General features: G+C 45.3%; 4 protein-coding genes across 4 annotated transcripts; 2 read left to right on the top strand and 2 right to left on the bottom strand.

Moving 5' to 3' along the window:
• Positions 1 to 563: 563 nt before the first annotated feature.
• Positions 564 to 1,605, bottom strand: EDB93DRAFT_1109386 (uncharacterized protein; the record flags this gene model as incomplete). The annotated part of the gene is made up of 5 exons (XM_041447969.1): positions 564 to 823; positions 878 to 1,000; positions 1,027 to 1,045; positions 1,331 to 1,448; positions 1,499 to 1,605. 5 exons carry the CDS (start codon positions 1,603 to 1,605, stop codon positions 564 to 566), a joined length of 627 nt encoding a protein of 208 aa, XP_041300915.1.
• Positions 1,606 to 2,444: 839 nt separating this feature from the next.
• Positions 2,445 to 2,904, top strand: EDB93DRAFT_1257160 (uncharacterized protein; the record flags this gene model as incomplete). The annotated part of the gene is made up of 2 exons (XM_041454070.1): positions 2,445 to 2,682; positions 2,747 to 2,904. 2 exons carry the CDS (start codon positions 2,445 to 2,447, stop codon positions 2,902 to 2,904), a joined length of 396 nt encoding a protein of 131 aa, XP_041300914.1.
• A 764-nt stretch (positions 2,905 to 3,668) lies between these two features.
• Positions 3,669 to 9,377, top strand: EDB93DRAFT_1270945 (uncharacterized protein; the record flags this gene model as incomplete). The annotated part of the gene is made up of 9 exons (XM_041454331.1): positions 3,669 to 4,001; positions 4,121 to 4,431; positions 4,483 to 4,685; positions 4,741 to 4,796; positions 5,785 to 6,145; positions 6,215 to 6,451; positions 6,506 to 6,686; positions 8,499 to 8,749; positions 8,798 to 9,377. Coding segments are annotated over 9 exons (2,262 nt in total), but the record flags the coding sequence as incomplete, so codon positions are not given.
• Positions 9,378 to 12,135: 2,758 nt separating this feature from the next.
• EDB93DRAFT_1257156 (uncharacterized protein) lies at positions 12,136 to 13,337 on the bottom strand (the record flags this gene model as incomplete). Its single annotated transcript, XM_041454069.1, has 6 exons — positions 12,136 to 12,390; positions 12,446 to 12,630; positions 12,679 to 12,819; positions 12,874 to 12,973; positions 13,020 to 13,181; positions 13,233 to 13,337. 6 exons carry the CDS (start codon positions 13,335 to 13,337, stop codon positions 12,136 to 12,138), a joined length of 948 nt encoding a protein of 315 aa, XP_041300912.1.
• Between the last annotated feature and the right edge of the window lie 652 nt (positions 13,338 to 13,989).

Genomic DNA, 13,989 nt, shown 5'->3' with positions numbered 1-13,989 from the left:
AATATGGTCAGTTGCTAATTGTGGTCTGCAACACCATATAATGTGCCAGATCACAGCAAGCTGCAAGGTGTATGTGCCGCCAACTTGAAGAGCCAACTTGTAGGGTTTTGTGGCGGTTACGAAAAGGTTCAGCCGCACACGGGTACGATCGAAGGACTAGAACGCTCCAGACTCGGCTAACATCAGTAGCCGAGGACCGTATGTTCAAGTGTATGTTTATTTTCTTGTTATTTGTTATTCTATTTTATCATGGACTCCGTACACTCCCTAGTATATAATATCACGTGTTTGTATGAAGTCCCCGGATTTCTTTCAATCACAACTAGGCTTGTATCTGGTTAACATTGCAAAGGAGCTCTTCAGTTATCGTTGTGCCGTCATCTAAAGTTTGAAAGGGAGTAATGAGTGACCTGTTACTGTTCCGGAATTGATCGGTTCCCAAACTCAAGAAGAACAAGGTATGTGCAAGGTGTCGTTACTTAGTCATGCCTGACCCCCAGGACCTCCTCGCTCACATGTAACATGAAACATTTAATAAGCCAGACCGAGGCACTATATAACATTCAATCTTTTGAGCACGTTAATATGTGTGCCCGCAATGCACTCGCTGCAAACATTTGTTGACAGTTTCCACACAACTCTAACAGCCCAATATGCTCGTAGGGTGTTATCCCTCTGCCCTCTGCAAGTGAATGCAATACGTCCTGCTCCTTCAAAGATGTTGGACTTGCGAGCTCGATGTGTGTATCATCAGCAACACTAGGGAGCCTGAGAGTGATGGATGGGCGGCGGATTTGATGCTGTAGTAATATCTTATGTGTAGCTGTGGCAGAATCAGTGTCAAAGTATTTTATTGTTCAAATGTAACTTTATTTACCTGAAAATTGACGACGAGTACGAACAGCGCCACCTCGCTGAGGCTGTACCAATGCTGAGTTTGTTGGGGTGCCGCAATAATCCTCGAAGTATGGAAAAAGTTCTACATGTCCATTGGGTGTTGCTGCAACTTGGTCATGGTGCACTCACAACACCAAATCACACAGATCTATCAGCTGATGATGGTTATGATACGCTAGTTGTGAGTAATAAGGGTGAGCAGAAAGACATCAAAGCATGCTGCAGGAAATGACATACCCCGTGTAAGAACATGTGTATACCTAGACTCGAGAAGAGCAGTATCTCAAGCCTCACTAAGATTTACTTGAAAAACATGTTAAAATACATTAAATATGAGGAGACAGAGAGAACACATACAGGAAAAGCCACAGTGGCTCAGAGATTGATGGCAATATGCCATTGAATGGCCCCAATCATTAGTTTCAAAGCGCACTGGAGTGCATTGCTCCATCACGAGAGCACAAAAGCACTCCCAGATAACCCTGCGACGGAGAACCCAGTCCTTGAGCTGGCGAGCGAGAATACGATCCCTGGTGACTCTGTTAATTGGGCTAACTACAAGTCAGCTAATGATGAGCAAAACAATAAAATTGTGACACACTATGCTATTGAAACCATTTCACCAAGCTCATGGGAGAAAATACTAAGCTCTGTGTTGGCACACTGGAGGGCTCGGGATACACGGAAATTTTCTGGATAGGTTTTCATGATGAAGCGGAATATAGGAGAAGATAGTGGATGAGTGGTATTCATTGCTCTTATATAGTACTACCTGGCTGACCTTTTGAAACGAAAAAACTGCAAGTCCCCCACTGATGGCCACAGTACAGCCCATCTGAGAGTCTCAATTGAAGACCCTGGAAAGACACTGTTAGTGACTTGCATCAGAGTCAAGCGGCACACAATTTCACAAAATTCCCTGGTAGCTAAATCTGTTGCCTTGATGGAGGCCCAGGTGGTGTCACAGTGATGTTCATTGAGTGCGAGAGATGATAAGCGGTGCAGCAGTAAGGGACAATATGGACTTTGAAGCAGGGTAGGCTTTGGCAAGTGAGTGACCGTTGCAATGGAGTGTCATGGATTGGGTGACTATTGTGCAGTGGTTCCCAATGCTGGTAACTTTGAGTTTGATAACACAACAGCAATTCCGTGTTTGATAATACGACAGACCTTCATCCACCAACAAGCCATCAAAAAAGAAATTGAGACTGGCAACTTCACATTCAATAATGCAACAAAGTGAGTGACTGTCACACTGTGGCACAGTGGCCCTGGCCAATGCTGGTAACTTTGAGTTTGAGAACGTGACAGCAATTCTGTGTTTGATAACACGATCATCAAAAGACCAATGTCGTAGTGATGGTTGCTGAACGCTCACAGGAAGCACTAAATGATATTAATGATGTCTGAACAAGGAAATTATCCAGGAGTCATGAACCTTGTGGTGCTCTTGAGTCTCAAGTGTCTGAACATTGGCCGGCACAATCAAAGTCCAAACATTGTTGACCATATATTAAGAGGTGCGTAGAACTGGCATATCTAGTGGTATGTCACACCTTACTGAACTTCAGCGCTCTGCTGTTCAGAATGCACAAGCTCTCCTTGAAAGTGCTGGACTGTCACCTCGTGACTTGGATTCAGTCTCACCATCGCCATCACCTTCACCTTCAACAGATATTCATGTTGCTTCAATGCCGCTTCATCTCTGCACTGGGACTGCACCAGCTATCCAACATGCCCGATTAAATGCTGCTATCAGCACATACTATATCCCACCTCCTGCACGTGTTACAAGAACATCTAGACGCTTGGGCCCCTACTATTTTTCTCCTGATCCTCCTCGTATCAGCCCTTGCATCATACCCTTACCCCGACCTTACCCTTGTCATCCTCGTCATCCTCGCATTCCCTTTCGCCCTCTACCTGTCGCTTCAGCAAAGCCAGTACATTTGGCCGGATCCTTTCGCTGACGAAGCATACCCATGCTCCGTTTCACCACCTGACTAATCCTGTGGATAGTCCCCTTGCCCTTACCGTCTGGACGGTAACCTATGACAAGATGCACGACGCATCCCCTTTGCCCTATTCCCTTTCTTGATCTCTGACTTGGTGCGCAGTCGCACATGCGACTTATACTTAGATCCGCAGCTGCACGATCGTACCTCTGCGTGTTTCACTTCTTATTTCGATCTTTGACTCACTTTCTTATCAGGCACGTTCTACCTCGACCAAACGTGCCTTCCTGTTATGATTATACCCTTTACCGATTGCCTCTCCCGGTAGTACGAGTTATCACCCACTAATATGTCTCCTGTCCTCTATATAAACTCGCTACCATGTACTATATTCCACAACTTGAATCTACTTGGTTCTTGACCTCCTACTCTCACCAGAGTGATCCTTCTGCCTCGCCAGCAGTCTATATTCTATCTTCTTATCTGCTCTTCGCGGATAAGCCTATAGTCTCGACCTTTACTCATCGACTTCGTCAACGAGCAAAGCCCCTGTTAACTAGTCGGACTTCTGTCCTTCTAATTAACGACGATCCTTACGATTAACCTTCGGGTGTCGTAAGCCTAGGCCGATATAGCTTATCGTCTCGCACCCGCGTGACATAAGCTACCCGATTTGGACATAGGCGTCAAATCGTACTTGCCGAAGACACGCCAAGTACGACCCCTAACCTTGGGCTAGCCCAAGGACGTCCACAGACCGTTGACGACACAAGCTCTGTTTGAGCGTCGCCAACAGATACCATCCAAGTCGTAACAGCACGACCTTTTACAGATGAAGAACGTGTACAAGAACTTCATCATGTCACATGCAGGACCTCTGCACATTCTGTCATCGAACATCTGGTTGGTGCCATCATTGAATATCCACAAACTGGACAACATGAGAACAAATCTGTCGCATACATCTTCCACATTGATCCAACTACTTCCGAGTCTTTTCTCCGTCCTCAGTCAAGTTTTCAGTACTCCTTGGGTGATGGACATGGGGGACAGATAATCAGTCAATGTCTTATGCTTCGCAATGCTCAAGGACACCCTGTTTCATGTGCCAACCTCAAAACATCTTGTACGAGTCTTTTTTCTTTGTTGGTTAATACCTCTCACATATCTATTCAGGTAGAGGCCTTAAGATTTGCTCAGCACATAAGCGCGACATCTTGGCAACACATCACTCTACTAATATTTTTGTCATTTCATCTCATTTTCAGACTGTGTCTCAGACAGATTCGAACAGTCCTGCCAGCATTGCTAGTAGGGAAATCTTTGAACGAACACTGGCATTATACATGGCCTTGTACGAACGGGGCTGCTCTGCAATAGATGGCATTGATGACCACCTTGTTGAGAGTGTGATGGATGAGCCAGATGGTATCTCAGCTGATGAATATGTCAACAGTGCGACCTTTGACGATAATTCAGATGGTATGGATTGCTTGCCGTCGAGTCGTCGAGTCAAGAAGCCCAGGTGTAGCGGAAAACTTATCATGCAGCTCGATGCCTATAATCAGCCATTTGTCCAGTAAGTCTATTTGTGAATTCTTTTTGCAATAGTCTGACTGATATGTAACAGCTGCAAGTTGCGCTCACACACTCGCCGCACCCACCTGTTCATACGGAATCTGCAAGAATGCAATACACGTTACCTGCAAGCTCTCCTTGATGACAACCACATCATTATTTCAGAGTGTGAGCAATTAGCGAAGTCACAAGGATATGGTCCACTCTTGCCATGCAGTTATGTTACAAGCCCATCCTCCCAAAGGCAAGTTTGTCGTGAGTTTTTGCTTCCTCTAGTATTTACATTGTCAAATTCATCTTTGTGCACTAGCATACCTCCACCGTCAAGCAGACAGCAAGCTCAAACAAGGTGTTACGACTTGGATGGTATCTGTTGGCGACGCTCAAACAGAGCTTGTGTCGTCAACAGTCTGTGGACGTCCTTGGGCTAGCCCAAGGTTAGGGGTCGTACTTGGCGTGTCTTCGGCAAGTACGATTTGACGCCTATGTCCAAATCGGGTAGCTTATGTCACGCGGTTGCGAGACGATAAGCTATATCGGCCTAGGCTTACGACACCCGAAGGTTAATCGTAAGGATCGTCGTTAATTAGAAGGACAGAAGTCCGACTAGTTAACAGGGGCTTTGCTCGTTGACGAAGTCGATGAGTAAAGGTCGAGACTATAGGCTTATCCGCGAAGAGCAGATAAGAAGATAGAATATAGACTGCTGGCGAGGCAGAAGGATCACTCTTGTGAGAGTAGGAGGTCAAGAACCAAGTAGATTCAAGTTAGGGAATATGGTACATGGTAGCGAGTTTATATAGAGGACAGGAGACGTATTAGTGGATGATAACTCGTACTACCGGGAGAGGCAATCGGTAAAGGGTAAGACCATAATAGGAAGGCACGTTCGATCTAGGCAGAACGTGCTGGATAAGAAAGTGAGTCAAAGATCAGAATGAGAAGTGAAACACGCAGGGGCACGATCGTGCAACTGCGGATCTAAATATAAGTCGCATGTGCGACTGCGCACTGAGTCAGAGATCAAGAAAGGAAAATAGGGCAAAGGGGATGCGTCATGCATCGTGTCATAGGTTACCATCCAGATGGTAAGGGCAAGGGGACTATCCGCAGGATCAGTCAGGTGGTGAAACGGAGCATGGGTATGCTTCGTCAGCGAAAGGATCCGGCCAAATGTACTGGCTTTGCTGAAGCGACAGGTAGAGGGCGAAAGGGAATGCGAGGATGACGAGGATGACAAGGGTAAGGTCGGGGTAAGGGTATGATGCAAGGGCTGATACGAGGAGGATCAGGAGAAAAATAGTAGGGGCCCAAGCGTCTAGATGTTCTTGTAACACAAGGCATCCTGCGGAAGTGGACACATAATTGCACCGCAAAATTCAGTATCTATGTCCCCCATGATCTTGTAGCTTGCCCACGCATAGTTGTCCTCTGCAGCAACCCGCACTCACACCCACCTCCTGCACCTGTCAAAACGCCAACACCACTTATCGGAATATTTCATGAGCTTCTCTCACTCATGAAATGGAAACTAGCAGATGCAACACCACGTCGAATCTATTTGGACACAGCATTCATCCAGGGCCTTCATGAAATACTTGGCTGGGACTTTCCAGATGGCCGTGATGCAACACTACAAGATCTTCATCCGTCATTGGTCAATCTCGATCATGTACGGCGTCTCATCAATATTCTGAGGTCTACAAAGTATCCCAGTGGAACTGGATTTGAAGGCAGGTATTGCTACTAGATCTCTGCTGCTTATACTGACATGAAATTACCAGGTGCACGTCTCCTTGCTGAGGAGCATGCAAAGCTACCTCTGGAACAATGCTATGTGCGCTGTGCAGAGTCGCACATCATTGAGCGGGGAGCAACACTCAAACTTGTCATCTGCATGACACCACATATGTCACAGCACCTCATGCAAGCTACGTGCCTGTCCATCGATACATCATTTAAGTGTGCACAAGGATGGCAAGAGTTTGAAATCGAGTTGTGGAACACCGAGCACCAACAATGTAAATCTTACCACATTGTTTATACTTCTGTGCATTAACATTTCGTTTTCTCAGCCGTCGTCAGTGGCAGAGCATTTACAACATCGCAAAGTGCTAAAGCTCATCTCATTCTCTTCGAACATATTTTTGAGATTGCATCCACTGACACTGGGTTGCCTGTTTCATTCAACCATATCCATGGCTGCAGGTTCGAGACGGTGATTGCTGATAGCCACAAAGGTCAAGGGTTAGGTGCGTGTAGCAGCCATGCAGACAGTTTTTGTGAATAACTAATAACATCATAGGTTTGGGAATGTACTGTGTGCAATTGTCTCGCTGACCTGCACCAAACTGGTCCAGTGCATGACCGTGCAGTGTTAGTGAATATTTTTCGGGAATTTTGCATGGAATGAATTTTGTGTTATTTGGCTCGAAGATGACTCAGCTAGATTCTCACGCATCTGAAGCTTCCATGAAAAATACTTTCCGCATATGTTTGTTTGCAGGAACTTCCAGGAAACTTTAAATACATATGTTACCCGGTTTTGCTTTATGACATATGCTACGTCTCTAAATAACATCAAATACAAACAAGTTTCAACATATTATGTAAACCATGTTTTCTTACCACAGTCAGCTGATCTATGACTAAGCCTGACAAATCATGTTCACCTACGTACGATTCACACAGATATTATGATCTATGACAAATAATGTAGTATATCTAGGTACATGAGAAAACGAAAATTGAATATACCTAGGTACGCGGGAGTAAATTAGCACAGCCACGTAGATTTGTCTATATAGGACCTCCATTTTGGCCTGAAATGCAATCAATCTGACTCCTAGAGTCACCCTTAATAAAATTGCGAGTGAGGTTTGTGTGTGATCAGCATCAGCAACAACCACGAAGAGTTGTTCAACATTGTCAGGTGCATTGATGAGACAGTAGGAGCCATTGAGCTCACTGTGCTCAACAACCTGCAAGGCCTAGTTATTTGTTTTGAGAAGTCTTTTGTTTTTTTTCTGAGTGTTTGTGTTTGTGTGCACGTGTCTCTGTTTCTATCTCTCTATCTCTGTTTCTCTAGGATTGGGATCTATTTCTTTTAAGATTGGGATCTATTTCTTTTAAGTTTGGGATCTATTTCACTCTAGTCTGGGATCTATTTCTTTTTTGATTGGGATCTATTTCTTTTAGTTTGGGATCTATTTCCTTATCTCTGTTTCACTAGTCTGGGTTCTGTTTCACTCTATCTGTTTCACTCTCTCCACCCATTGAAAGCTAACAGTCTGAGTGCTCGTTTATTATTGTGTCACTAACGTGTTATAGATTTTAGCTGAATATATACTGAGTGTTTGTTTCTTGCTGCTGATACTAACATACTTTTGATTGTAGCGAATACATTTGAGCCTTATCTTTGGATTCTTCGTGTTGTCTCTACGTCCACTAAAGGCTCAGAGTAGCTTAGTGGGGAGACTTCAGAAGTTGATTATTATCCGCTTGACCTCACACATCTGAGTAGTATACTGAGCCAGGATTGTTATTTGTCAGATAGGCTTTAGCTATTGAATAGGGGACTTGGTATTGAAATCCAAGGACGTCCGTTTCTGATTCTGTTTAATACTCATCGTGAGTTCCTTGGCAGCAGATTCAATATTAGGCTAAGAGTTCTACGGAAGCTTTTGACAAGTCTTGACCTTTGATCCTACCTGTTTGTGTTGTGGGAGTGACCAATACATCTTCGCATGATTGTTTCATAGTAAGTTTAGAATATAGCACCATTGATTGTGCCTAGTCTTAGTTCTTATTTCTGTGTAGCACCAGTGATTGTGCTTAGTCTTGGTTCTTTTTTTTCTGTTTCTTTGTTTCTTTTAGTCAACACCATATCGCTGGGTTGACTAGTGTTTCTAGACTGATATCGTAGAGTACCTTTGTCTGACCATAGCTTGGATATACTGACAGGCCACCCATGAACAACCACGTTATCAGTCATTGGTATTTGTCTGAATCGCTGACCATGGAGATATTTCATTTTGTAGGTGTTCATCTATAAATCATCTATCTAAGAAGACATCGCTCCCTTACAGTGTTATGTCCATATGAGTCGCAGTGTCGTCTCTGCGATCTGGGGCCCTATGATCATCTCCGTCAATTCTATCAGCTTTGTGTGGCACATTATAAAAGAAATGTTCATGCCCTTCATACCCATGTTTCGGACAAAGTATATGCAGCAATGCTGAGCTTGGCAACATCTGAGCCCCATCCAGACATTCAGAAGACATTGGATATCATTCGTGATGGTGGTCCAAAAGCTGCAGGTGAATTATCATTCATGAATCACTTCGTAAAAATTGATGCATCATCAGCATGGTTGAAAGATAAGCTCGAAGGCACGAAATTTGCATTTCCGGCAATATATCAGCCAGCAAGCCTGATACCTCTCGCTTTTTGGAAAGCATCACCTGCAACGACCAACGGCAATGAGCAATCTCATCGTAATGCGTATCGCGAAGGCATTCACTTGACTCTATTAGCTGGCATCATGAAAGGCATGAGATACGACCAGGGAGCAACGAACAGTATGGACGTTCACACCACATTTGGTGTATCAACTAGAGACCAAGGCGCAACTTATATTCAACTGCGCAAAACAGTGCATTATGCGACAAAGTACGAATTTATATTGGGACTCTAAACGCTAGCTAATTTTCATCAGCTCGAGTGCAACAGAACCGGCACTCTTCACATATAGTGAATGCGACGCAGGGCATGCCTCCAAAACCAGCCACAGTGCATGCCACAACTGATGCCTGCTGTCATGACAGTACAACATGCAGCACCTCTGCATCCTGATACTGGTGATGTCAACTGGTCCAACAAGCAAGTGTCAAAGAGCCAGTAGTTGGACTGCCGTTGTTCTCGCTCCACAAACCACCATCTCGAGCGCAAATCAGCACATTTAGTGCCCTGTCATTTGCATTAGTACCAGGTGCTCGCATCATAGACTACCAACCCACGATAATTCAGTCCCCACCGCCACTCACTGATCGCAGACAACTCAGAACATTGCCGAGTCTCGTCGTATAGTTCTCTGACTGCGGCACTCGATTATCAACATGCAAGTGAAGCATCATTTTATGACATACCTGCCCCGCGCTCTCCCCACAAGCAACACAACATCACAAGCACAGATAACCCACTTGTATTGCATCTCGAGTCCGTCATGCTGCCGCTTAGCACATATAGCACACTGGCAAGCGCACTTGGAGTTTAGCATTTAGTCACGGAAAATTTGAGAACAATCATGATAACTCACCATACAGTAGCAAGCTGATAATAAATATAATTATGAAAGTTGAAATAAGGATGAGAGCGTCGCCGAGTGCCTCGTGGATAATCGATGGAGGTTCAAATACCACAAAGTGAGACATTCGAGGATGGAATGATCGGCGCGGACCGGATTCGCGCAAAATATTCTCCACCTGGAACCATAGGTCCGTCTAAAAAGTGAGACAAGGATCAGCCAAGTAATTCGGTAAGTGAGGAGGGTAGAGCTACAAGCACCATGCGCACTCTGGTACCGGCCATGCGCAGAGTAGAGACAAAATTCAGTGGTGAAAGTCACAGAGTGCAATTTGGTGCGGCGAAGTTCGTAAGCGATACGGGGCAGCCTGTGTTGTGAGCGACGATGACTAGAGAAGACTAAACGTCACCCAAGTACCAGGTGCACGTTGACAAGAGACTTACATTCAAAGCCAGGTATTCGGGGTTAGAAACCCAGCTCTTCGGATGAGTATATCTAAGCGAGGAGGTCCTGGGGGTCAGGCATGACTAAGTAACGACACCTTGCACGTACCTTGTTCTTCTTGAGTTTGGGAACCGATCAATTCCGGAACAGTAACAGGTCAACTATGACTCTTCGAAAGGACTTCTACCTGCCGTCACAGGTTTGTTGTTTAATTTTGTTGCCGCTTCCCAGGATCTTTTTACATAAAACACGTGCACACGGTACAACCGAGTGAAACTTCTCTCGGCGTTGTCAACAACGAGCTTCTCCTTGCCCAGACGACCTCCTTTCTTCTCTCCTGCATTCCCCACCTAGTAGATCTCTGATACTCATCCGCAAGTGCTCCTTGTGCTCACTCAGATTCTGGGGTTCTTTGCTCTGCTTCTTTCTCGCATATGAGCAGCCCCCTCGTCGCAACCCGAATTCTCGTTCCTCTTGTTCTCGCCCAAATCCCTTGGCCCTCTCGCCCTTCCTCGCTTGTGATGCTATATACTTGACGTGCTTCCTTCCATAATTCTCTTTGCACTTCGCAAGCTCCTGATGAAGGTAATTAGCGCAGCTTGCATGGTGTACGATTTCTAGAAGGAGCAATTGCACGTATTTGATTAATCTTCTGTGATCGTCTCCATGACATGTCTAGTTGTTCGAGTTTTCCCGTAGTAAATGTTTCGAATCTTCAATGCTACTGAAGCTGTTGCCAACATGTCCACTCGTGGTGCAACATCCAACGTTTAACCGCCAGGTCTATAGGTTTAACCTCGATGTTTATCTCAGGGATCCCTTGTTATATCTGAACAATCTGTTCACGCACCTTCAAGCCCATCGCACGTCAAAGTTCAAAGTGCTCGATAGCCGCCAGGTCAGTTTCCTTCCATACTCCCCACTTTACATCAACTCTACATGGGTCATCGACCTTGCATACCCACAATTATCTATTAATTTATACACAAAGCTCTACCGCACGCTCGATGCCGATGCCAACCGGTACTGCACCACCAAGAAGTGGGGGAAATGCGCCGACTATTTCGAACACGTCAAGCTGGTGACGAAGGTGCCTGAATCCCAGAGCAGTACATGGATACGAAGTGGGTGATGGAGGCGGTATGTTAGGCGGCACGGAGTGGCGTAGTAGCAATGAGTAGGTAATGGGGACTATCAGTTGCTGCGGACTTGTGGAGGGTATAAAGTGGTGATAGGGCTAGATGGTTAGTATGAGGCGATGTACGTCGGAAGAAAGGCACTGTGGCAATGGAGATCAAAGATGGGCATGATAAGCTGTGGGATGGCATCACGGGTCTTGTGTGGTAGACTATGTATGACCTGGTAACCAGCTAGTGCAGCGGGTCGGAAAGGTTAACATATAATGTAAGATGCACCAGCATAAATGACATCTTCAAGGTAATACTTACTATCGATGCAGACACCAGAGAAGGACGCATCACTCCTGTTAACATAACGCATTGGTATTTGGCACCAGTGCAATCCAATCAATCAACAGACACGGATATTCATAGTACGTTCTTGTCATGCTTACTCTGGCGATAAAGGCGCTGGATCAGCCTGTTCGCCTCGTTTGCACTACAGGATCACAGACGCTCCTGAGGCCTGGGCCTGAAGCTTGAAGGCCTGACGCGGACGGATAAACCGTATTAAGTACATAGCCACAGAAGAATCTTGGCCTCCTTGATGGTGACGTCGCGCGTCTGATTCAGTACACAGTATCTGATGGCAAAGTTTTCGTGAAAAGATATACAGTGATCCCACAGTCCTTTGTACAGGATCACTCTATCAATTTCCTCGACGAGTTCCTCATCAACTCGTTGTAAATCCTGCTTATTGCAGAGATAGTGATATGTTACAGTAGAAGCACAAACAAACCTACGGGAAAATACAAAACAAACGACATACAAGACACATTCAGTTTGGTTGCAAGTTCGACAGGGAGCCCTTTCGGGACTCTGCTGCGAATGTCGATGGCCCGCCTTCGACTGCTTTATTGTCACTATGCGTGGATCTATAAAATTGCAAGGGCCGCATAGGATACTGCTGCAAAGTGCCCGAGTCTGTTGCATCGGTCATCCCCGGGCCTATAGTCGAGAGATAACTGTGTTTTCTGTTGATTGCAACGCGAATAAGGACCATATAGAAGGCGATCGATATGATGTGCGTGAGCTAATAGTTCAAAGTTCAGCTTTTGTCAAATAACAGATGTCAACGACGGAATCACCATTTCGTATATAACAAACTGTCCATTGTTCGAGCATACATTAGTGATCAATGCGATCAAGAGCGCCACAGAGTACAAAACAGCAGAATCCACAAGCACGCGCATAATTGGCATCATATTATTCTTCCCAGCACGAACTGTAGAGACATTACGTTCGATCATCCAGACGCGATACGCAAGTAATCCTGTACATGTTTAGGCTTTGGCACCATCCCCAAAAAAAATTGGCTCACCTGAACTCAACAAATTTGTTGCAATAGTCGTGACGAAGAAAGCATTAACCCAATTTGCAGGTGTCCGACGCTCGTTTTCATACATTTGACCAGAGTCGCTTTTGATTTGCGAAAAAGTGTAGTTGCCAACAATACCAGACACTGCGATGTAACGTCAGAAAACATTATAAATCGTGAGCATGATCGCGAACTAACCTACAACACTGCACCACAGCATGCTCGGTACGATGATGACCAAGACTGATTGCCATACAACATAACATCGATAGATCTTCCGAGTCAGCCAGACAGCTCTCTGTGAGCCCATAGGCATATAAGCTGCTATAAAAGCATGAACTCACCAATACCCCATCACCCAGTGAAGTTTGCAAGGCGTATAACACATTCCCGATCGTAAATGTGTATTGAGAAGGATCGGCAAAGAACGCCGCTGGCCCACCCGGGAATGTGTCACGATACTTCACTAGTCCATCTTCCACGCGAATGATATTCACGACGATATGCTTTGAGAAAGTCAACACATGGCAATATATGTAAGAGGAAAGAGTGCATACCGCAGTACTCAATATAAATAGCAGGATGGCCACCACAATGATTGGGCGACTGACATCCTGTATGCGCTGTTTGTAGGTCAAAGCCCACATGGTACCGATAAACATTGTAAGGCTGCTATTGAGTTCGACGGGGATTGTACCCTTGGTGTCGGAAATGAAACTGACGCGAGAGTTAGAGAGAGTATGATAACGAGCGGATCGGGATTCAGAGTAGAGGACTCTCAGAGGGATGGACTGCGTGCATCTAGTGGGAAGATAAAGATTCTCTGTTGAAAAAAATGTACATGGTTGTATTTAAGTTGCGAGAGTGTAAGGGTCCTCGCTGTTACGAGATTGAAGGTTTTTGTGAGACGGAAAATAGGTGGCGCTGCGCCTGACAGGGTAGAGCTGCGGGAATGAGTGAGGGTACGAAATATTTGAATGAAGGTGGTATTAGGTGGCTTGCCGTGCACAGGAATAACGAAAGTTTCGTAGCGGCTTGACTGTTTTTAGGGCAATAGAGTGAAAATGAGACGAATTAACGAGAGAAAGGGTTTGTGAATGTCCAGGGTTTCGTATGAGGGTGAGTGAAGGACCGATCTAGTTGTCGACGATAACGAAACATGAAGGTAAGAAAGGAGGATGTATCCGCGTGACTCGGATGCGAAGCGTAGTGCTTCTTCGCATCAGTGAGTCACATGGCTGACTGGACACGTGTCCTTATGTCTCGTTGAGAAGGTATAGTCGGGGTGTACAGGATATGCGATCCTTACATCCC

This window comes from Suillus bovinus (assembly GCF_016758785.1).
Source record: "Suillus bovinus strain UH-Sbo-P2 chromosome Unknown EDB93scaffold_159, whole genome shotgun sequence".
NCBI lineage: Eukaryota > Fungi > Basidiomycota > Agaricomycetes > Boletales > Suillaceae > Suillus > Suillus bovinus.
Note: the sequence above shows the minus strand (reverse complement) of the source record. Positions and strands in the feature narration are given on the sequence as shown.